General features: G+C 37.7%; 1 protein-coding gene across 1 annotated transcript; it reads right to left on the bottom strand.

Annotated features, from left to right (window-relative positions):
* Positions 1-7: 7 nt before the first annotated feature.
* On the bottom strand, positions 8-23,326 carry LOC309491763 (glucagon receptor-like; the record flags this gene model as incomplete). Its single annotated transcript, XM_082190795.1, has 10 exons — positions 21,660-23,326; positions 17,686-17,782; positions 17,387-17,494; positions 16,581-16,684; positions 14,588-14,694; positions 14,276-14,420; positions 11,909-12,068; positions 11,725-11,785; positions 7,738-7,807; positions 8-73 (listed from the first exon to the last, which is right to left on the bottom strand). Coding segments are annotated over exons 1-10 (972 nt in total), but the record flags the coding sequence as incomplete, so codon positions are not given.
* Between the last annotated feature and the right edge of the window lie 1,339 nt (positions 23,327-24,665).

Raw genomic sequence — 24,665 nt, 5'->3', positions numbered from 1 at the left:
TATATCTCATTTGGTGCGCCCTCAGTTTGGACACGAGGATCTTGATGATGTGTATGAATATGAAGAAGTTAATCTGAACAGAGAAGAAAACATCATAATGCCCTGGTTAAGACCATTATGTCATATTAGCAGGACAAAACTGACACAACAGTTCCCTCACAGCGCAACAAATGACTCAAGACGAGAGACTGGGGTGGCAAGAAGAGTGGGGGAAGGAAGTCAGCAATGCTTGGGAGAATCTGGAAATAGCAGTCGAACAGTCCAGCCCTATGATAATTCAAACATAGGAATTCCTGCCCACTACAGGAACACTTCTACAGTTATGTAGAAACATCAATGCACATTGCTTACTGCTCATCTGCACTTCACAGCCAATGTGAGCATTATGGATGCCAGATAATTTTACACAGTATTGCGCCTTTCCTCGCAATCATGTGGAAATAAAACACTGGAGTAGGCGAGAGCGATTCTTTGAAATCATAGCTGTAGACTCTAAAACACATTACGTGTAGTCGCCTCCTGATTTACTGAGAGTCGACATTATATGGCAATATGCTTTGTGCATAATGGAAATTACTTCAATTTTGAATGTTGTGTTTAATGCCAAAGGAAATGCAATGTAATTGGGTGTGACGGTGTGAGCATAAATGGAAACTGCAGGGCATAAAACAGCATAAAACATTTAACCTTCCTGTGTTCTTCATATTCCTTCTGTTATGTCAAATAATACAGTCAAGCCTGAGTCACAGTAATATCGTTAATATCATAATTCTTACTATGAATATGGAATATGGGCAAAATTCAGAACTTAAGAATAGCCTCTTTTCAGTTCATGAATGTGAATTTGAATTAAAATGGCCACAGGGTTTTGAATTTGTCTGACAGAGCAGGACTTTTATAACTAAATTGCATTAGTTTTGTGATTATATTGCTTTTAATATAGACTAATCATGCCTATTTAAGGAGCCCCTAAGGGACATGGTTGTGGAAAAAATATGGGATGGGAGGAAAAAATTCATTTCTAAGCTTTTGTGTTCTCTCAAAAAACTTTTGCATTTCTCCAAGAAACTTTCTGAATGCAAAATATTTTGCGAGCGGACACAAACTTTCTCTGGAGAATGCAGACATTAGTATAAGAACACAAAAACATTGACATAATTTTTCCTCGCATATCATAGATTTTTTCCTTCACCATGTCCCTTTAGGGGCTCTGTACCTATTTGTTCCCTAATACATATATTAGTTGGTAACCCTTTACAATAAGGTATCATTTGTTTACATTAGTTAGTTAACATGAACTAACAATAAACAATACTTCTAAAGAGTTTATTAATCTTAGTACATGTTAATTTCAACATTTACCAATATATTATTCAAATCAACATTTATATCAGTTAATATTATATTATAACAATGACCAGTAATATTTTTAGCAACTAATGTTAACAATAATCATTAACATCATTGCCATTGTTAGGTAATGCTAACAATGGTTAGTAAATAATAGGTACTTTATTGTAAAGTGCTCTTAAATTTGTTAAACGGAATCTTAAGCATGTGCAAGAACCATTGAGGTTTGTTCTCGTGTTTTCTTTGCAATTGAATACAAATGCGTCAGTCATTGCCTTGGTAACGCAAAAGTTTACAGATGATATGAGATTTAAATAGCGACAGATTAGACAGATTTGTGAACAATATTTGAGAGAAATAGGCCTTTTGTGTACATAGAAAAAGTCTTAGATCTTTGAGTTCAGCTCATGAAAAATGGGGCAAAAACAAAAGTGTTGCGTTTCTAATTTTGTTCAGTGTATTTACTGTCCTCTGAAAATAACTCAACATACAGTCATTATTGTCAAAATAGGTGGCAACAAAAGTGAGTACACCCTAAGTGAGCATGTCAAAACTGTGTCCTAAGTGTCAATATTTTGTGTGAGCACCATTGTTATCTAGCACTGCCTTAATCCTCTTAGGCATGGAATGCACCAGAGCTGCACAAGTTGTTGCTGGGATCCTCTTTCCACTCCTCCATAATGATATAATGGAGCCGATGGATTTTAGACACATGGCGCTTCTCCACTTTCCGCTTGAGGACGCCCCACAGGTGTTCAATAGGGTTCAGATCTGGAGACATACCTTCAGCTTCCTGAGCAAGGCAGTTGTCATCTTGGGGGTGTGTTTGGGGTCGTTATCTTGCCATTCGGCCCAGTTTCTGGAGGGAGGGCATCATGTTCTGCTTCAGAATGTCGCAGTACATGTTGGAATCCATGTTTCCCTCAATGAAGCACAGCTACCCAGTACCAGCAGCACTCATGCAGCCCCAGACCATGATGCTACCACTACCATGCTTGACTGTAGGCAAGATACAATTGTCTTGGTACTCCTCACCAGGGCGTCACCACACATGCTGGACACCATCTGAGCCAAACAAGTTTATCTTAGTCTCATCAGACCACAGGACATGGTTCCAGTAATTCATGCTCTTGGACAGGTTGCTTTCAGCAAACTGTTTGCGGGCTGTCTTGTGAGCCAGATTCAGAAAAGGCTTCCTTCTGGGACGACGGCCATGAAAACCGACTTGTTGCAGTGTGCGGTGTATGGTCTGAGCACTAACAAGAATCAGAATCAGAATCAGAATCAGAATCAGAAAGAGCTTTATTGCCAAGTATGCTTGCGCATACGAGGAATTTGTCTTGGTGACAGTAGCTTCCAGTACACATACAATATAAAGTGACAAGACAAGTAACATAGGTATAAATAAAAAATAGAAAAAAATAAAAATAAAATAAAAATAAAAAGATTATAAATTATAAATATATATAAAGTTATAAGGTGCTATAATGAAATGTCTGAGGGAAGTATTGCACATGTTTGTTCCACAGTAGCGGAACATTTAAGTGTTCATGAGGTAGATGGCCTGGGGAAAGAAACTTTTCCTGTGTCTGGTTGTTTTTGTGCTCGGTGCTCTGTAGCGTCGACCAGACGGTAACAGTTCAAACAGAAAGTGTGCTGGGTGTGACGGGTCCAGAGTGATTTTGCGAGCCCTTTTACTCACTCTGGATGAGTGCAGTACTTTGAGTGTGGGAAGGGTAGTGCCAGTGATTCGCTCAGCAGTCCGAACTATCCGCTGTAGTCTACGGAGGTCGGTTTTGGTAGCAGAGCCGAACCAGACGGTGATGGAAGTGCAGAGGATGGACTGGATGACAGCTGAGTAGAACTGTACGAGCAGCTCCTGTGGCAGGTTGAATTTCCTCAGCTGACGCAGGAAGTACAGTCTCTGTTGGGCTTTCTTCACAATAGAGTCTATGTGAGTGTCCCACTTCAGATCCTGAGAGATGGTGGTGCCCAGGAACCTGAATGACTCTACTGCAGTCACAGTGCTGTCCATGATGGTGAGTGAAGGGAGTGCAGGGGGGTTTCTCCTGAAGTCCACGATCATCTCCACTGTTTTGAGCGTGTTCAGCTCCAGGTTGTTATAACTGCACCAAAGAGCCAGCTGCTCCACCTCCTGTCTGTACGCAGACTCGTCACCGTTCCGGATGAGTCCGATAACAGTAGTGTCGTCCGCAAACTTCAGGAGCTTGACAGAGGTGTCTTTAGAGGTGCAGTCATTTGTGTACAGGGAGAAGAGCAGTGGTGAGAGAACACATCCCTGTGGAGCACCGGTGCTGATGGTGCGGCTGTCGGACGTGATTTTGCCCATTCTGACTAGCTGTTGTCTGTCTGTCAGAAAGCTGGTGATCCATTGACAGATGGAGCTAGGGACAGAGAGCTGGGTCAGTTTGGTCTGGAGCAGTGATGGGACGATGGTGTTGAAGGCAGAACTAAAGTCCACGAACAGAATCCTTGCATAGGTCCCTGGTTTGTCCAGATGTTGTAGGGTGTAATGCAGTCCCATATTGACCACATCATCCACAGACCGGTTTGCTCTGTAGGCAAACTGCAGGGGGTCCAGCAAGGGTCCAGTGATGTCCTTCAGATATGCTAACACCAGTCTTTCGAGTGACTTCATGGCCACAGATGTTAAGGCAACAGGTCTGTAGTCATTGAGTCCTGTGATCTTTGGTTTCTTCGGGATTGGGATGATGGTGGAGCGTTTAAAGCAGAAAGGGACTTTGCACTGCTCCAGTGATCTGTTGAAGATCAGTGAGAAGATAGAGGCCAGCTGGTCAGCACAGGTTTTCAGACAGGCTGGTGAAACACCGTCTGGGCCTGGTGCTTTCCTTCTCTTCTGTTTCCTGAAGATCTGACGCACATTATCCTCACTGATCTGAAGTGCAGGGGGGGAGGGGAGGGGGATGGCTGGAGGTGTTGATGGCTGTGTAGAGAGATGGTCAGGGCGGGTATGGGGTGTCTGATCGGGGGTCTCAAATCTACAGTAAAAGACATTCAGCTCGTTCGCAAGATGCTTATTGCTGTCGATGCTGGGGGATGGTGTATTGTAGTTGGTAATGTCTTTCAGGCCTTTCCACACTGATGCAGGGTCGTTGGAGGAAAACTGGTTTTCCAGCTTTTTGGCATAGCTCTTCTTAGCCACTTCAATCTCCTTTGTCAATGTGTTCCTGGCCTGATTATACAAGATCCTATCCCCACTCCTGTAGGCATCTTCTTTGACCTGACGAAGCTGTCTGAGTTTTGGTGTGAACCATGGTTTATCATTGTTGAATGATAAGTAAGTCCTGGTAGGGATGCATAAATCCTCACAGAAACTGATGTATGATGTTACAGTCTCTGTGAGCTCGTCCAGATCGCTGGCAGCAGCTTCAAAAACACTCCAGTCAGTGCATTCAAAACAGGCTTGTAAGACCTGCTCTGTGTCGTTGGTCCATCTCTTTACAGTCCTTATTACTGGCTTAGCAGTTTTAAGTTTTTGCCTGTAAGTTGGTAGAAGATGAACCAGGCAGTGATCGGAAAGTCCTAGAGCTGCTCTGGCGACGGAGCGATATGCATCCTTTGTTGTGGTGTAGCAATGGTCCAAAATATTATTGTCTCTGGTGGGGCATGTAATGTGCTGTTTGAATTTAGGCAGTTCACGTGTGAGTTTTGCCTGATTAAAGTCTCCGAGAATGATAAGAACAGAGTCCGGGTGTTGTTGTTCTGTTTCTGTGATCAGATCAGCCAGCTGTTGCAGCGCCGTACTCACGTGTGCTTGCGGTGGAATGTAAACACTGATGAGAACGAGCGAGGAAAACTCCCGCGGCGAGTAGAACGGCTTACAGTTAATGAAAAGCACTTCCACATCAGGACAGCACATCTTCCTTAACACAGTTACATCAGTACACCACCTTCTGTTGATGTAAAAGCATGTCCCACCACCGCGCGTTTTCCCCGTTGACTCCATATCGCGATCCGCTCTGAACAGCTGAAAGTCCGGTAGATGTAACGCGCTGTCCGGAATGGCTTCGTTCAGCCAGGTTTCCGTGAAACACAGAGCAGCAGAGTTGGTAAAGTCCTTGTTTTTGCGTGAGAGCAGAAGTAGTTTGTCCATTTTGTTAGGGAGAGAGCGGACATTCGCCAGATGGATGCTAGGCAGCGCCGTTCTGAATCCGCGCTGCCTGAGCTTAACGAGTGTGCCGGCTCGCTTCCCACGCCTGCGCGTCTTATACTGTTTCCACAGTGCAGCGGCACAACCGACGACAATGTTCCGCAAAACGCCAGAAGAATCAAAAACTGGTTGGTGATCAGTTGGTGTGCACTGCCGAATGTTCAGCAGTTCGTCCCTGGTATAACTGATAGCGAATGACAAACATAAAACAGGACAAACTAACAAAAACAGTGTAACAACTGGAGAGCTCAACACCGAGGCAGCCATCCGCGGCGCCATCTTGGATCTGGGAACAAGCTGACCTACCGCTTCTGCAACCTCTAAAGCATTGCTGGCAGCACTCATGCGTCTGTTTTTTGAAGCCAGCTTCTGCACCTGACGCACAGCACGGGGACTCAACTTCTTTGATTGACCCTTGCAAGGCCTGTTCCAAGTCGAACCCGTCTTGTAAAACCTCTGTATGACCCTGGCCAGAATTCTAACTCAGTTTCAGGGTGTTACCAATCTTCTTATAGCCTAGGTCAACTTTGTGGAGAGCAACGATTCTAATTCTCAAATCCTTACAGAGTTCTTTACCATGAGGTGCCATGTTGAACATCCAGTGGTCAGTATGAGAGAATTGTACTCAAAGCACAAATTTTAACGGCTCTAATACAATATACACACATTTTTATGGTCCTTTCAAGCAGACAAAAACATGAAAAGGATGAATAGGACATGTGGCTTTGCATGGTGTCACGAATCCGGTCTGTTGCCTTCCGCCCGATAACCACCAGAGATCGCTTCTCCATCATATTGACTCTCACACCACACAACACACTGGACTGCATTTCCCATCATCCATTGCACGGACGACACACACAGCTGATTACACTAATCACGCTCACAGCTGAGAACTATCTCACAATCACTGTCATCCAATCACACACTCTTTATAAGCCTTGGACTTTCTCTCTGTGATCGCCGAGTATTGTATAGCGGCAGCGCATATCCTAGTGATAGCTACTCTACGGAGCACACTCGTTGTTTTAAGTCTTGCCTGGCCTGTTTTCTTGTGTTTTGATATCTGCCTGTGTTTCCAGGATTAACCCTTTGCCTTGCCCTTCGGACTCTGTTTGCCCCTCGTTTGGATCCTTGCTTGTGTACCTGGATTATCTCTCTGCCTTGCCCTGTTGGATATTGTTCACCGATCGTAGACCCACGCTTGCCCTAGGATCTCTCTTGTGTCTTGCCCGTACCATACCTGTTTACCGTTATCTGACCCTTGCCTGTTTACTATGTTTATAAATAAAAGCTTGCACATGGATCCGCACGCCTCACGTCTTGTTCGCCCCGTTACACATGGTTAAACGACACACAGCTATTATCACTTAGGGTGTACTCACTTTTGTTGCCAGCTATTTTGACAATAATGGCTGTATGTTGAGTTATTTTCAGAGGACAGTAAATATATACTGCTATACAAGCAGCACACTGACTACTCTAAAATATATCCAAGTTTAATTTCTATAGTATTGTCCCTTGAGAAGAAATACTAAAATGTTTGCTGAAATATGAGGGGTGTAGCTAAAAAAACAGCTAATACTGATTAATCGTGTTTTGTGTTGTACCACATTCATTCTTCATAATTAGTGGTATTGTAACTGTGTGGTCATCACTCTGCAATTACACTAATACAACTTGTTTTAGTACTACACACTTTTTTATTGCATTATTTCTAAATCTGCCAGTCCTTTTCTTTTTAAACACTGGGTCACTGAAGTTGTAAAAACATGCATTTCTGAGTGGAAAAGAATATTCAATGACGAAAAATATATGAGAATCTTACCCACTGATTGATTGATTGATTGATTGATTGATTGGGATTTGTGACATAAGCACAAATTAAATATTTAAATGATGTTTAAATGATGTTAAATGATTACAAAAACAACATAAAAGAGGTAATAAAGGTTGGTAATATTGTGTGTGCAGGTCCTGAATCCATTCCCCCTCTTTCCTTCTACTTTCCTGTCCAATCTCCAGATAATCAGGGCAAAAAAGCCATTTTGGTTTCATGTTGACTTCAAGGGTGGAGGTAAAGTGGCATTACAGGAGGTGAAGTGTCATTAACAGTGCTCTGGATGTGGGAGACTCAGACTGATAAGTACAGCTAAGAGAGGCTGAAGAGGGACATGAACGAGTCTCTCACTCACCAACACGGCCAGCAGGATGGGAGAGCGAATAATCCACCAGTACTCCATGTGAATATTCTGCATCCAGCATCTGATCAACAACGAGAGATCAAATACATCACAGTAAATGAGCAAATGAGGCCTACTTGTGTTCATCAAATATACTCAACACACACAAAATCATCTCTTATAATGAACATTTACTGGACTGAGGCAACTTAGGTTTACTTGATTATACATATTTTCTAAGAAAAAAAAAATCATGTTAACGTGTGTATCAAATATGATACATCAGGCTTTTGAGGATTATTTATAAATCTTTTGTCTGAAGTTTCAATAAACTGTTCCATTAAAAAAAAAAAAAAAAGGGGGGGAAATATGTCAGACTTTACGGGGTTGATATAGTCTAAATGTATAACGTTTTATGTTACACTTTATTTTAAGGTGTCATTATTACAGTGTAATTACACAAATAAGTACTGAATAATATTAATTAAAGGCACACTTTGCAACTTTTTTGTTCAAAATTAACACTATTTAAATCCTTCTTTCAAAATGTGTGTTTTTGTGTGTGTGTGCCTTACCATGATTCACTATGGTAAGCCTATTATATATGTTTATATTTTAGACCTAGCGGGAAGGTTTTCATGGGAAACTGTGTACATGCGTCACTCGTCCGTGTGTGTCTCGTCATATCCGTATATAGACAAAAGTTATGGCTACTTTGACAAGTATTTGGTGTGGGAGTGATTAGTTGTCATAATGAGCGAGAGAGTTTACATACATGGAGTAGCTAAATCTCCAACCCCCGGGGAATCCCCAGTTTTAAAAAACATTGGTGAATAGAGGAAAGTCTGCTAGCAAAAAAAAAAAAAGAACGTGAGAGAGGTTCTGGCAGACAGTTTGATTTAGGGTTTGTTGCTTAAAATGATGCATAATTTACTCTTATTGCTCTATAAGTACATGTAATGTGTAACAAGGACACTGTAAAATACCAGGTTTTAATATAGCCAGAATTAAAAGTACATTTAATGCCACTGAAGAAAATATTATCTAGAAAGGAATACCAGCTTACTTTTTACTGGATACTGTACATGCACTGTATGATGCTTAATATTTAAAAAGCTAGTAAAAACACAGCCCATTATTTACTGTGCTAATTTGTTGTCATATGACTCCATCGTGCATATTTGTTTTAATTCAGTAAATCAGTGAGACCATTAAGTTATCACTTTAATGTAAATCCATTTTGATTGTTTTTACACTCCAATTTTGTGTATTTTGTGTATTTATTTTTTGCCACTTCTATTAAATAATGCAACAAGATGTTTACAGTTGTGGCTCATATTACTTCTGGTTCATTCATCACACTAGAAATTTAATCATTGTGTTATATTGCATACTGCATATTTTGACAAATACAGTTTCAATGCATACCGGAAATCTGCAAACTGAAAATGCAGCATTATTTCAGTATCTGGAGTGATAGTGTGCAAAAAACGTGACAGACGACATGCTGTCTGGTGAGAGTGGAAATGATGTGCAGCTTATCAACAGGAAAGAGTGATTCTTTTATCTTCCCAATACAGCAGGATGGACGGGGTGATGAGTGTGAGAGAGTATGAACCTTTCCTCAACCCCAGCAGAGCATGACACATTCAAGATATACAACCTACATGGCTTATATCAGTCACTGTGCCTGCTGGTGAGGTATAGGAAAGTGAATAAAAAACACTTAACTGAATGTTTATTGCAATTAAAAGGAAATATATTATATTTTAAATGTATTAAATCCAATTAGCTGAACTTTAAAGGGTTTTTGGACCCACTTAAGTAGGACTTGAGTACATCTATGTAATTTCAAAATTAACTTAAAGTTTACTGCTGAATGTACTGACAAGCATTTATAGTAGACTAAAATATACTATATTCTATTGAAACTTGCATGTCATGTATTTAAATATATCTGTAACTACACATTTGTAATGATGAAGGTGCAATTTATATTTAACTTATATTAACTTTAAAGCCAGTGATTATAGTTTATAAAGTCATAAATATGGATATTTTTCACACAAAAAATAAATAAATAAATGCATCGCTTCACTTCAGAAGGCCTTTATTAACCCCCTGGAGCCGTATGGATTACTTTTATGATGGATGGATACGCTTTTTTGGGCTTCAAAAACTGCAAAGTGCATTTAAATTTCATATTTGAAATCGCCAATGAAATCTGACAACAACTGACTCATAAATTTAGTTTCTAAACGCTCAAATCATGACAACAAAAACAAACAAAAAATTTTTTCATGCTGGATCAGCCAATGCACATGTGCGCGTCTCAGAACACTGACTGTTTCTATAGCAAAAGGATATTCTAACGGCAGCTGCAGTGACGCAATGACTTTACTAATCAGCGATTGGCTCTTTTATTTCGAAGGCGGGTCTTATTCCGCCATTTTGTGCGTTAGACTTTCTCCCATTCATAGTAATACGTGTGCGTGCACCATCTTTGTATATCTAAAGTTTTTGGTTCTACTTACATTTGATGTATAGCAATGTAACTTATGGGGATTATGTAATGCAGTCAGGTTTTAAAATATGGATGAAATAGATACTATTATACAGTACAGGCCAAAAGTTTTGACACATTACTATTTTTAATGATTTTGAAAGAAATTTCTTCTGCTCATCAAGCCTGCATTTATTTGATCAAAAATACAGAATTTTTTTTAATATTGTGATATATTATTACAATTTAAAATAATTGGTTTTCAATTTATTATACTTTAAATTATCATTTATTTCTGTGATGCAAAGCTGAATTTTCAAGATCATTACTCCAGTCTATCACATGATCCTTTAGAAATCATTCTTATATGATGATTCATTATCAAAGTTGGAAACAGTTCTGCTGCTTAATATTTTTTCATAACCTGTGATACTTTTTTAGGATACTTTGATGAAAAAAAAGAAAAAGAAAAAAAGAAGCAAATGTTTTAAAAATAGAAATCTTTTGTAACAACAATATACACTACTCGTCAGTAATTTGGAGTCAATAATTTGTTTTTTTTTTTTTTGAAATAAATCAATACTTTTATTCAGCAAGGATGTGTTAAATTGATTAAAAAAAAAGTGATAGTAAAGAAGATTTATATTATTAGAAAATATTTTTTTATTTTGAATAAATGCAGTTCTTTTTAACCTTTTATTAATCAAAAATATTAGGCAGCAGAACTGTTTCCAACACTCATAATAAATCAGAATATTAGAATGATTTCTAAAGGATCATGTGATAGACTGGATGTCACATGTGACACTGAAGACTGGAGAAATGATCCTGAAAATTCAGCTTTGCATCAGAAAATAAATGATAATTTAAAGTATAATAAATTGAAAACTAATTATTTTAAATTGTAATAATATATCACAATATTACTTTTTTTTTTTCTGTATTTTTGATCAAATAAATGCAGGCTTGATGAGCAGAAGAAACTTCTTTCAAAAACATTACAAATAGTAATGTGTCCAAACTTTTGGCCTGTACTGTATACAGTATGTAACATCAACAGACCCAAAGGGTCATTAATATAAATGTACATCTTGAAAGCCCTTTCAAGAATAGCAGCGGCTAAATGAATGATTTAGAGTACAATATTGTACAACGCACTGTGCAAATTTAAGGACAATGCAATGCGTTGGCTGCTACAGGCACAACCCAAAAGACTGGAGTGGATGTTGCAGGTACATAAAAGTGCTCAATACTCATCTATCATATAGAAGCTGAATCTCTGCATAGCATCAGAGCTTTTGACATCTGGATTAAAGGTAGCTTGTGTTCACAATTTATGTATTTGATTTGTTATAAAACAAACGCTACAGTGACAGAGTACTGATGTCTGCCAACTCTCCAACCGCAAAAACACACTGACTGCTCCACGAGCGCTGGCTTTCATCAGTCTGCCCCGACGCAAACACACTCATCCCATGTGGCTCCAGAGAACTTACTCTTCATTCTCGTACCAGTACTTCACAATCACCCACGGCAGCACGACTATCAGAGGGGCGCCTGAGGGAGAAAGAGAGAGAGAGAGCTTGTGAGATGAGGCATAAACCATCTGCCATGCTCTGTATGAGGAAACTCTTCAACCCTGTTAATGAGGTCACGCCGTAAAAGCTTTGAACCTCTCACCCCAGCCAATGCACAGGTAGATGCCGAATAAATTTCTCTCTGTCAAGACTGTGACGACCAGAAGGCTGTGGAGGTAGATGCCCTCCACCAGCAGCCAGTAGCTGTTAGCAAGTATGCTGTATTGCATCATCACCACAGCAACTCTGCAGCCGACCGCCGTCTGAAACACATACACGTTGACGTGTTTTTGGGTCACTGAAAGCTTTAGGCTCAATTTTAACCTGCCGCCTCTATTCAGTAAACAGGTATTTAAGCTTTATCTATACAAACATGCATTTCAAGGAATATTCCCGGTCATTCCTGGTCATGGACGGCATTTTAGCATGGAAAATGATTTACACTAAAGAGTTTAAAAGCAGAAAGCAGAAGCTGTTTATTAAAGCACTTCCATGAAATCTTCATTACATTAAATGTACAGTATATACTGCATGTTAACATTAGTTCACACAATAGATATCACAAACTAACAACGAACAAATATTTTACAGACAATTTCCATGTTTGTTATATAGTGTTTCATTTTTACCAAGAATAATGTTCTATATGCGGAATGTAGGTAAAATATTAATAATAATTCTTCCGTTAGTTTTAGGGACACTAATTCTAACAAATTGCATTAAATCTATCCTTTAAAAGTAGAATGGTGCTTTTAATACTTTTTTCTATAAAATATCCGACAGGAAAAGAAAGTTCCCCTAATTGAAGAATTCCCAACATGCCGTCCATAGACATTAAATTGTAAATAACCCTGAATATTTCTTTAAAGTAAGTACAGTTGAGGATAGCATTATTGATACCCCTGGTAAATATGAACGAAGATGGCTGTAAAAAAAAATCTGCATTGTTTATCCTTTTGATCTTTAAAAAAATAAGAACATAAAACATATTCGCAACAATCTAACCTTTCATTGAAGTAAAAGAATTGAAAGCGGGGGGAAAATCACATTATGAAATAAATGTTTTTTTTTTCTTTCTCCAAAACACCTTGGTCACAATTATTGCCACCCTTTATCAGTAAAATATCTCTTAAGTATATTCCCATTAATATTGACATTTTTAACACACCAGGGTGACTAGGAACATGAAATTGTCCAGCCATAACTTCCTGTTCCACCGGAGTATAAATATGAGGAAACACAAAGGCTAAGTTCCCTTAATCATCCATCACAATGAGTAAAACCAAAGAATATAGTTCTGATGTGCTAAAAAAAGATTGTTGAACTTCACAGAATAGTAAGAAAATAGATAAAGCATTAAAAAATCCCATTTCTTCCATCAAAATCAACACAAAAATGTGTCACTGAGCACAAAATGAAGCTTCTGCTATGACCATCCCAGTCCGCTGACCTGAACCCTAGAGAAAACTGAAGAGAAGAAGCACCAACATGGATCTGGGAATCTGAAGGATCTGGAGAGATTCTGTATGGAGGAATGGTCTCTGGTCTCTTGTCAGGTGTTCTCCAAACTCATCAGGCATTATAGGAGAAGACTCAGAGCTGTTATCTTGGCAAAAGGAGGTTGCAAAAAGTATTTAATAAAAGGGTGCCAATAATTATGGTCAACGTGTTTTGGAGAAAAACATTTATTTCATAATGTGATTTTCCCCCCACTTTAAATTTTTTTTACTTCAATGAAAGGTTAGATTTTTGCCATTTTTTTGAAAGAAAGATCAAAAGGATAAACAATGCAGATTTAGTTTTTTACAGCCATCTTTGATGATATTTACCAGGGGTGCCAATCATTCTGACCACAACTGTCCAATAGGCATAGGACTATTTAAAATATCCATGAATCCATAGATATACACTACTGTTCAAAGGTTTGGGTTAGTATTTTTTATTTATGAAATGTATACTTTTATTTAACGAGGATGCATTACATTTTCAAGACTTTCATCTTTCATGATACTTAATTAGATGTTAATTCCAATTCAAAGGAAAATGTATTTTAGTTTAAATTTATATTAGTAAACTTTTAGTATAAATTTATAGTGCTTTTTGAGCTTTATATTCAATAAAGAATCCTGAAGAAATGTACCACGGTTTTCACAACAATATAAAGCACCACAACTGTTTTCAACACTGATAATAATCAGAAATGTTTCTTGAGCATCAAATCAGCATATTAGAATGATTTCTGAATCATGTGACACTGAAGACTGGAGTAACCGTCACTGGAATAAATTACATTTTAAACTTTATTCAAATAAAAAATGGTTATTTGAAATTGTAATTTGAAATGCTTCGTCAGCAGAAGAGACTAAAACATTGAAAAATGTTTGAACGGCAGTGTATTATTATCATTTCATAACAAATCATAAAGAAAGACAGCAGGTTATTGGACCTCGTTTTTAACCATCCACTCCACCTCCAGTTCAGTGGTGATGTCCTGACCAACATGGAAGGTATCAGGCCTTTCCAACATGGCATCTTTGATGAGGATAGAAGAGGCTCGCAGGATAAAGGAGGCAAACAAGTTCATGTGGATGTTGTTTCTCATGCAGTGCAGCTTCCTGCAGGGTCCAAAGAGCAATGATTGAACAGTCAGAAAGCTGTTCATTGTTCACACAAAGAAAACCAACTCCTTAACCATAAACGCTTTCAAAGATCCAAAAACTGATGCAAAAACACGTTTTCAATTTAAAATGTAAGCAGAAGGAAAAGATGACTTGAATGTTACCTAAAGGCCACAAGTATGCCCAACGCCAGCACCAGCGCCCCGAGAGACAGAGAATATCCAACGGTGTACATGGTCCGAAACTGACTGAGGATCCGTCCGTAATGTTGCTGCACGCAGACATACAAATACATTTGATCAGACAATGACGCAAATGCACACAAATTATTAATATCCAATAGTCTCTAAAGCAACTTCTAATGTAATACTTTGATGTGCTTTTATATTAGGAGCATGCAGGTTAAATTCTTTGATAATATGTCTACGTTTATACAGTAAATGATCGCAGTTCACACAGCATCTGAATTCAGTCGTCAGATCTGTATTTGAGTCTATAATATGGCTACGTTCACACACAGTTCAGTTATTTACGAGAGTTTCAATCACATTCTATAACCGAACTCAGAGGACTCAAAGCCGCAATGTGTGAATGGAACCGGACTGGGGTGTGAATGGAACCGGACTGGGGTGCGTTTCCCAAAAGCATCGTTAGCCAACTATGTTTGCAAGTTTCGTCATTATCAGCATAGTTCAACGAGTCGGTGTTTCCCGAAACCATCGTTCTAACGAACATTCGCAAACAGCATCGCAAACTTGCGTGGTTGGATCTACAACTCTCGACTTGTGGTTAGAAGCAGAGTTTCTGGTTTGCATGACACGTGGACTCAATATATCCTTATCTTAAGCAAAATAAGCAAGCTGACATTCAGTACAACCTGTGTCTTTTATTTAGAATACATAAAAATATAATTTACGTCTTTTAGTTTGTCAAGAGTTTTAAAGCGTCGTTTTTGAAGACTGCGCATGTGTGAACGTGCTCTACTATATAAGAACGAGCCTATGACTGAATCTGGAAATAAAGCAAAATAACTGAGAAAAATGAGAAATAGTCCTCAGATGCCATGTCTGTAATTTATAGCAAAACATCTAGCGTTAATTCAATCTCAAACAGATTCATTAAAAGAAGTTATTACTCCACCACGTTGCGTGACGTCATAAACCAACGTGGTTGAACGATCACTTTGTGACAATACGGTTTCGGGAAACAGTCGTGCCTAGCAAGTTGATTTCTTTAACGATGCATCGTACTATGGTAGTGAAGCAGCGAGTTACGTCATTGTTAACGCACCCCTCGACAACCAGTTAGTGACTAAATTGAAAAAGACATTTTGGTAACACTTTACAATAAGGTTTCATTTGTTTACATTTGTTAACTACATTAGTTAACCACTGTAAAAAGCGATCAGTTGACTTAACTAAAAAAAATAAAAAAAAGTGAGGAAACCCGTTGCCTTAAAATGAAGTAATAAACTTCATGCGTAATAAAAAAAATAAATAAAAAAAAAGTTATGTGCACTTGACAATTCCATATAACTTAATTTTTTCAATTACACATAAAAGTTTATTTGCTTTATAATTTTAAGCCAACGGGTTTCCTTACTTATTTTAAGTCGTCAACTGATCACTTTTAATGAAAAATAATAAAGAATTATTAATCTTAGTTAAATGTTAATTTCAACATTAACTAATGCATTGTTAAAATCTGAAGTTGTATCTGTTAATATTATTTAATTGACCTGAGCTGACATGAACAGTATTTTGTTCATATAAATACTATAACAAATTATTATTAATTGTTAGTTAATGCATTTAAAGTGTTACCAACATTGTTTTTTAAGACACGAACTGTGTACAACTAAACTGCATTAAGGATGAAATACATTACATGTCATTTTAGCTCAAACTTTTACACTGATCTGCAGTCGGGTTGAATTGATACTAGTTGCAACCAGTCAGAGCCAGTCTGCAGATTTTGACAGATTTCTGACACATGTCTGATATCTTGTGCCGACTTTAGAGGGGAATATGTTTTAAGATTTTAAAAGTTGTTTAGTGTATTCCCACCTTTAGTGGTGCAGAATTGAGCATAAATGATCTTAAAAATGTTTAAGATCTTATAGATATTTATAATAACAATCACTTATTTCTCACATACCATGTTGATTTGCGTGGGGTCACGTGACAGACATTCGCTGGCATTCCTCTGCTTGCTATACTGTCCGTCTGCATCACACTCCAGATACACGAGCCCATGTCGAACTGACACACAAGCACATTCACAGATGGAGTGGTCACACAGGGTGCATAAGAGAATACTCCATATGGAGAAATGTGTTCAAATAGTGGAAGAAGATGAGCTAAGCTAAAAGAAGTGCATTATGTAAACTGCAGCCACAAATAATACATTTTTTACAGTCTTTTAATCATTGAAATTGCAACAAATGATGTTTTATAAACAAAGTTCGGGAGGAGCACGTTCAAATAATCAATCCAATCTACTCGTCATCAAACAATTATGTCTACCCTAATCAGCATGACAAGAAGTATATATATATACACACTGTCAACTCACCTAATATTCCTTGACAGTTTTCCAGCATCCCTCCACCACCCCGACTCCTCACTCTTGGCTTAATCTTTTACAGCCAGGAATACGGGGGGAGTACTCTGGGTTCGGGCCGAATACCGAGCCCGGAGCCCTCTCCTCGGACAGCACGCCAAATACGCATTTATTCTATCTAACTTATTTGTAAGTGTGAACTAGTGAATCATATTTAATGTCAAGCTTGAACAAGTGTAAATAGATCTTAAGTTTGATTTATGCTTTTTGCAATCTGAAAACAGTTTATGTTTTCTACCCCCGAGAAAGTTTTCTACCCCCCCCCCCACACCAATTGTTGCAATGTAAATAACGCTTTATAGTCCTATAATAAATAAATGTAAATGTTATATTTACAGTACCTTCCTTGTGCCAGGGCAGGTACCAGGGACAAGCCACACTCACTGTAGTATTGGGCAAAGCATCCGGCCAGCAGGCATACTTATCAAACGTTCGGTTGCACACGACACCTGGAAAAAAAAACATTGATGTTAAAGTCTGCTAGTCTTTGCTTGTTGTGCTGGACATAATCTGTATGTGACATGACTCCTAATCTGAGGGCTCAGCAGTGTTTTCTAACACACATACCTTAACAGCACTGTGCACTTTTATCATCGCTGGACTATGATCCAAGCCTTATGGAAGGACAATAACAAATCACCTGTCATTGGCGGTTCTCTGCTGATATTTTGAAAACATTCATCTCGGTACTTCATCCATCTTGCCATCAAAGTTTTGAGGGATACGGCAGATGACACCTGTAAGATCCAATTAGTGAATTTATTTTTCTATAAAACATAAAAGAAATTAGCTAGCAGAATTTCAAGGCTGTATGTTGTAATACAGTGAAAGTAGATGGTGAAGCTTTTGTGTTGTGTTGGTTTAGATGGAGTGTTAAAAAATAACCATAAAACACAGTAACCGCTGAACTTCTGCAAGCTGGGATTCATTAATGAACCTGTGTGATGGTATATTATTTTGTTTTATTTCCTCACATGAATATGCTGAATTAATGCCTAATCTAATCTTTAGTGAGTTGCATAACGCTCAGACTCTTAGCCAACTTGAAAAAGAGCTGAAAGGTGCATGTTGCATTTCTATTTGTTTTCTGCTTTTTAAGACATAACTGACTAAAGGTTTACACAAAATTAATTATCCCAAAAAAGTAGTTGCAGCACACAAATAAAAAAGGTAGAAATAAAAAACATTAAATTTCAGTTTGAGTAAATCTACTTAGGGTTCAGAGTATTTATTTTTTCCCACATTAATTTCCCATGTCTAGTACAATTATGTGGTGAACTATGACAACATGCCCCATAGGTGGGGCACACTGTAACATGACCATATGACAGCTTAAAATGCTATCTGATCTAATCAAAAAATATAGAAGACAAACTAAAATATTTTCTCAATAAAGTACAATTATTAACTTTTTCATATAAAATAATGCCATTTTTTAATAAAAAAAATTTTTTTTTGTGAGTTTGACAACGAACACACAGCAATACAATATAGTTCAAAACATAATAATAATTAATAATTTCTGAACATTGACTCTTAGGGCCCTATCTTGCACCCAGCGCAAGTGACTTTGTACACCGACGCATGTATCATTCCTATTTTGCACCCGCGCAAAGCAGACTTTTCCCTCCACAGAAGCACGTCGGTAAGTTAGGAAATACACTTGCGCTCCCGGGGGCGGTTCAGCACAAAGAGGAGGCGTGTTCCGGCGCAAACGTTCCCTCATACTATTTTGCAGGTTTAGAAAACAATTGCGCCACTAACCAGGAAAAAATTGTTTAAAGTCAGTGGCGCGTTGCGCATGTTATTCATATGCTATTTTAAGGGCGCATGCTTGGCCATAATCAATGTAGCGTGTGCACAACGCGCATACACTTTGATTCTCTCATCTACACAGAAGCAGCAGTTTTCATTTTTGCAAATCATACATTATTACGATAGATAGATAGATAGATAGATAGATAGATAGATAGATAGATAGATAGATAGATAGATAGATAGATAGATAGATAGATAGATAGATAGATAGATAGATAGATAGATAGATAGATAGATAGACAATTTATTATAAAAGCATACATCTAGCTTACACATTTACCCAAATTATCATACGCCTGTTTAACCGAAGTTCATTTGGGTGGGTTTCTCCATTTCAATATAACTTCTCTCTTTTACGGCCGTGACGAGAACGTCGGTCTCCTCGGCTGTGAACCGCTCCTGGCGTGTTATAATAGCAATCCGCCGTTATAATAGCAATCCGCTATGGAAAAAGCGCTCCTGCTCTTAAAGGGAATGTGAGATGACGCTCTGATTGGTTTATTTCACGTTACGCCCAAACCACACCTATGAATAATGAAGCTACTTCAGACCAACCCCTTTTAGATTTGCGCCTGGCGCAAGAGTCATTTACCCCGCCGGGAAAATAGCAACAGCGCCGAGACCCGCCCACAAAGTTACTTGTGCTTTGCGCTTGACACTTGCGTTTCAGATCGTTAAAATAGGGCCCTTAGTCTTTATTCACCTTTTTCTCATGTTTTCTCAACAGAATTCATAAAAGTATAGAATAGAATAGAATAGAATAGAATAGAATAGAATAGAATAGAATAGAATAGAATACAATAGAATAGAATAGTTTAGTTCTAATAGGGGCACATTGTAACACAGTTTTATAATGTTCCCCATCTGTGCAACATGAGATTTAAACCTCGCTAGTGTCTTCTGCTAGTTAGCGAAGCATTAAAGAACCATATCAACTGTTAAATAACATATTGGAGATTAAAATAATATCAGATTTGTCTAATTTAAAATAAACACAAAAAATAGAGATGAAAAATTAACACAAGTAAGAAATGTACTTTTGCTATGGTTAAATAAATATTCAGTGATATCTTCTATAGATTTCTGAATTTTGTCGCTATTTTTTTTCTATATAGTGTTGATATGGCAACTAGTAAATACACTAAGTTTCGTCATGCTAGCATGTGGAAGTAGCAAGGGTGTTACAGCCGGCCCCGCGTTAGTTTGTGCCCCGCTCTCCCCTACCTGATTATAATTTGAACGGTACTGTGATAGCTTGTTACTTTTAAAGTTACTAAATTGCAACTTTATAATTACAAATATATTTAAATACATGACATACAAGTTTCAATAGAAATGACATTAAAGTATATTTATATTTACAGTAAGTGGGTCAGCAAATTGCATTTAACATACATTTTAAGTACAACACATTTTTATTTAAGTGCACTTAACATTCAATTAGGTGTCTGAAAACATAACGTTCATTTTAAATATTCTCTTAAAGTATATTATTTTCATATTAAGTATGCTGAAGTGCTATACTTCTTTTTCACAAAAGGGCTAGTCAAGCCCCTGTTCGGGAGACAGGTTGGGTGACCAGATGTCCAGATAAAATCAGGACAGTCTCGATTATACTAGCCATGCCCCACGTCCTGATGGAGCTACAGGGCGACGTTTGTCCCGATAATTAGTGTTAGCTTTATTCTGATTGTATAAAAAAATGCTTTAAACTGAAATTGGTAACAGTATTATACAAAGAAGTATACAACCACTGATTCCTCTTCAGAATACTGAGAGCTGCGTAACAAACATGCAGTGAGTAACTGCACAAATGACGGAATAATTTTTTCACGGTCATCTGGTCACTTTAACCCTCTGATGGTCTATATTTATGTCTACACTCGTGTTTTTTGGGGTCTCCAGAGACCCCAGACAATAACATTTAATTTTGTAACAAGATAATAGTTTTTTTTTTTTTACAAATGTAATTTTATTCTGTTTGTTAATGTTTTTACTCAACATTTGTGCAGTTTTTGGAGAATTTATGATATCTTTTAAATTTCTATAAATAAATAAATAAATAAATATTTATTTAAATAAGCTTTTTACAAAAAAACAGCATATGATGTAAAATTCACTTTATAAAAGACCCAGATTTCTAACTTTCATTCATGGGGATAACATGGATCATTTTAAATGGTTTAATGTAACATTTATGCCCATTTTTTGGAAAATGCAGTTTTAAAATAAAAAAAATATCACTTTAACCACTAGATGGCCATAGAGCTCCACTATATGCTATTTGCTATTTGACTACCTGAAAGATATCTTTTCACAAGTTGGATTCAGTTGGATTCATATCTAAATATTATAAAATCACAATTATAACAAAAATAAAATATTTTTGTCAAAGTTTAGCATTTTTTTGCACTGAATTTAGCATTGTGGATGTTTTTTGCATTGGTGGAAGTGTGCCACTTTATTTGTGCCATTTCTGTCGATGTGTTCTGCGTTGTTTCTGATTTTGATGATGAATTTTGTATATTTTGATTGCGGGGTCTCCAGAGACCCCGAAGACCACGAGTGTCACAATTTTTGTCACGCTAACATAAAAACAGATATCATTCCAATTTAATTTTTTTTTTGTAGATCTAGAAAGTGTGAAGAGCCGTAGAAGGTTTCATACCATTTGGACAAAGGGAACATTTTTTTTAATTTGAGCAAAAGTCATTTGGGGTCAAAAAGACCCCGTAAACCATCAGAGGGTTAAGAGATGGCGAGAGAATAAAGAGAGGAGGGGGGATAATCTCTGACCTGGATGCAGGAGGAGAAACTGAGTAGGGTCAGAAGGAGGAATACTTGTGACATCCCTTAGTCCTGCTGCTGCTGGCACTGGGAGGGGAGCCGAGGGTCCAAAGGGATATGCTCACCTCATAGGAAGGCTTCAGCTGTCACCACACAACCTAAACCACAGACAGACAGACAAACAGACAGAGAGTCAGAGATCAACATGTTATCAAACAGCAAACCATGATCTGTGATATACAGTATACAACATACATTTAGTCTACTACAAATTGTGATTTTAAAAATACCTCATAAAGCAGAAAACTAGTGTACACACTATAAGTGAAAAATAAGGGTACGTTTACACGACACCGATGTACCAAAAAGAGAAAAGGTTTTCCTTTGTGTTTTTCGCATGCGTACGACAACGCTGTCAAAATTATCCCGTTCGCCAAGGATCCGCGAAATTGACTGAAAACCCTGTATTATTCATGCCAGGCCAGTAGTTGGCGATGTGACTGTACATAAACACTACGCATCTCTAGACTGAACACATAATATGCATGCGCATGATGTCACCGTTTTCACAAATTCGCATTTTCGTACTTTACACAGATGAAGAGACGAAGAACGGCCAAAACGCATAACATTTTTCAGTTTTTAGTTGAAAACAGTTTCGTGTTCAAGGCTCCATTTATTTGAACACTAATATTGTGAAATAATTTAAAATAACTGTTTCTATTTGAATATATTTTTAAAATGTAATTTATTCATGCGATCAAAGCTGAATTTCCAGCATCATTACTCCAGTCTTCAGTGTCACATGATCCTTCAGATCCTTCTGATATGATGATTCGATGCTCAAGCAACATTTCTGATTATTATCAGTGTTGAAAACAGTTGTGCTTCTTCATATTTTTGTGGAAATGTAATGTATGTTTTTACAGGATAAAAAAAAAAAAAAAAAATGTATGAAATGAAGTGATGAATATAGACAGCTAACAATATAAAATTATCATAACACAACATAATATTTAGCTAATTTTCCCCATCCTCCCAAAACAAGCCTGGGAACCAGAACTGATGTTGGCTCTTGAGTAATAATGCGAGAAGTGTGGGCCTCATTGGCTCCCTAAACTTATTTCACTGTTTGCTAAATGTAAGCAATCAGGATAGCATACAGAACAAAGAATGTTTGCAGTGCAATTAAGGCATGGACTACTGGTCTACAGTATAAAAACAACAGGCTCATTATCCCAGAGTGAAGAAGCCTCTGGGAAAAGGAAGGTCACAGACTGTTGACCATGTCACGGTCTTTGCTCCAAGCTCTTGCTTGCGTGATGAAGCAGATAGTTGTGGATAGGATACACTAACACTTACACTGCATTCAGCTCAATTACTAGCATGCTTTAGAGAGAGGTGATGTTAGAACTGAACATGATGGTAACAGATATGATCACAGTACAGATATAGACTCTAGTAAGCTGCCTACATACTATAGGCTGCAAATTAAATGGATAGTTTACCCAAAAATGATAATTATGTAATCATTTGCTCAACCTCATGTTGTTTCAAACCTGTATGACTTTTTTCTTCTGTTGAATATAAAATAATACATTTGTAACCAAACTGTTCTGGTAACCATTGACTTTGTATTGACAAAAAACACTGAGATATTTCTCACCATTTCTTCTTTTATGTTCCCCACAAAGAGTTGCTCTACTGTCTGTTTCAAGTATGATGCTGCCTTTGTAGTAAACAGCAAGGTACTGTAGCTCACTGATGTTGGCAACCCAAAGTGTAGTAACAGTTACTCACCTGGTTACTGATCCACATCCCACCCCTACTTCAGCTGTAGTCGGAGAACAGAACGAAATCTGAAACGTTTCTGCAAAAAACACCTTTACCATGGAAACATTTTTGGCTAAAACGTTTCAAATTCCATTCTGTTCCAGTCTGGGCAGGTTGGGACAGGCATGTCACTGAAATGATCTTTTGACCTTATTGTGGTTAATACACAAAAAATAACAAACAGCAGCACTAGCCAATAGCTCCAGGAATAAATTAAATAAAAAATTACATCAATTTGACATTTATCTTAAATTTTTTTTTATTGCATCCGATGGCAGTTGCTCTGCTATCAGATGGCACCTTCTGGAAATACACAATTTACACTCTGCAGAATGTTTTGAGTCAATTTATTATATATATAAGGCTGGAATTAAAATATATACTGATATGCATGGACAAATCATTTATAATAAATGCTGCAATATTCCATAAATGTAGGAATTGTTAAAGGGGTCATATGATGGTTCTAAAAAGAACATAATTTGGTGTATTTGGTTTAATGCAATGTGTTTACGCGGTTTTAGGTAAAACAAATAAAAATTATTATTATTTTACACATACTGTACATTACTGTATTGTTGCTCCTCTATGCCCCGCCTTTCTGAAACGAGTCGATTTTGACAAAGCTCATCGTTCTGAAAAGAGTGGTGTGCTCTGATTGGCTAGCGATCTAGTGCATTGTGATTGGCCCAAATCCCTTAAGCATCAGCTCCCAAAGCAATACTGACAGGTGATAACGACGGTCAATTCAATATCAATAACTACCTTATCAATTCAAGCCGAATCTGATCCGGAAAATGCAGATGTCCAAGCTGAACGATCAACTTTGCCAGCGCGATTGGACCAGAACGTATCAGATTGGTAAGGTTTTATTCAATTGGGGACATAATTACTGATTATAATGACTTCTACCATATTTTTACGCGTCATGCCGCGTTACGGGTGTGAGAAAACTATGTAAACATAAAACTATGTCTGCATTTGTGATCGTAGAAACGACAAGCAAGCACTACTCTATACTGATCAAAACTCGCATTTGAATAGTCAGTAGCAAATTCTTAAAATATGAAAACTTACTTACAGGCTGTGTGAATCAGAAACGCCAGAATGTACTTGCAAAGATGGAATTGCCCCACTTTTTAAGGTGATGATACACAGGGCAACTTTTTGAGCAATGTTGCT

This window comes from Leuciscus leuciscus (assembly GCF_965113295.1).
Source record: "Leuciscus leuciscus genome assembly, contig: HAP1_SCAFFOLD_540, whole genome shotgun sequence".
Lineage (NCBI taxonomy): Eukaryota > Metazoa > Chordata > Actinopteri > Cypriniformes > Leuciscidae > Leuciscus > Leuciscus leuciscus.
Note: the sequence above shows the minus strand (reverse complement) of the source record. Positions and strands in the feature narration are given on the sequence as shown.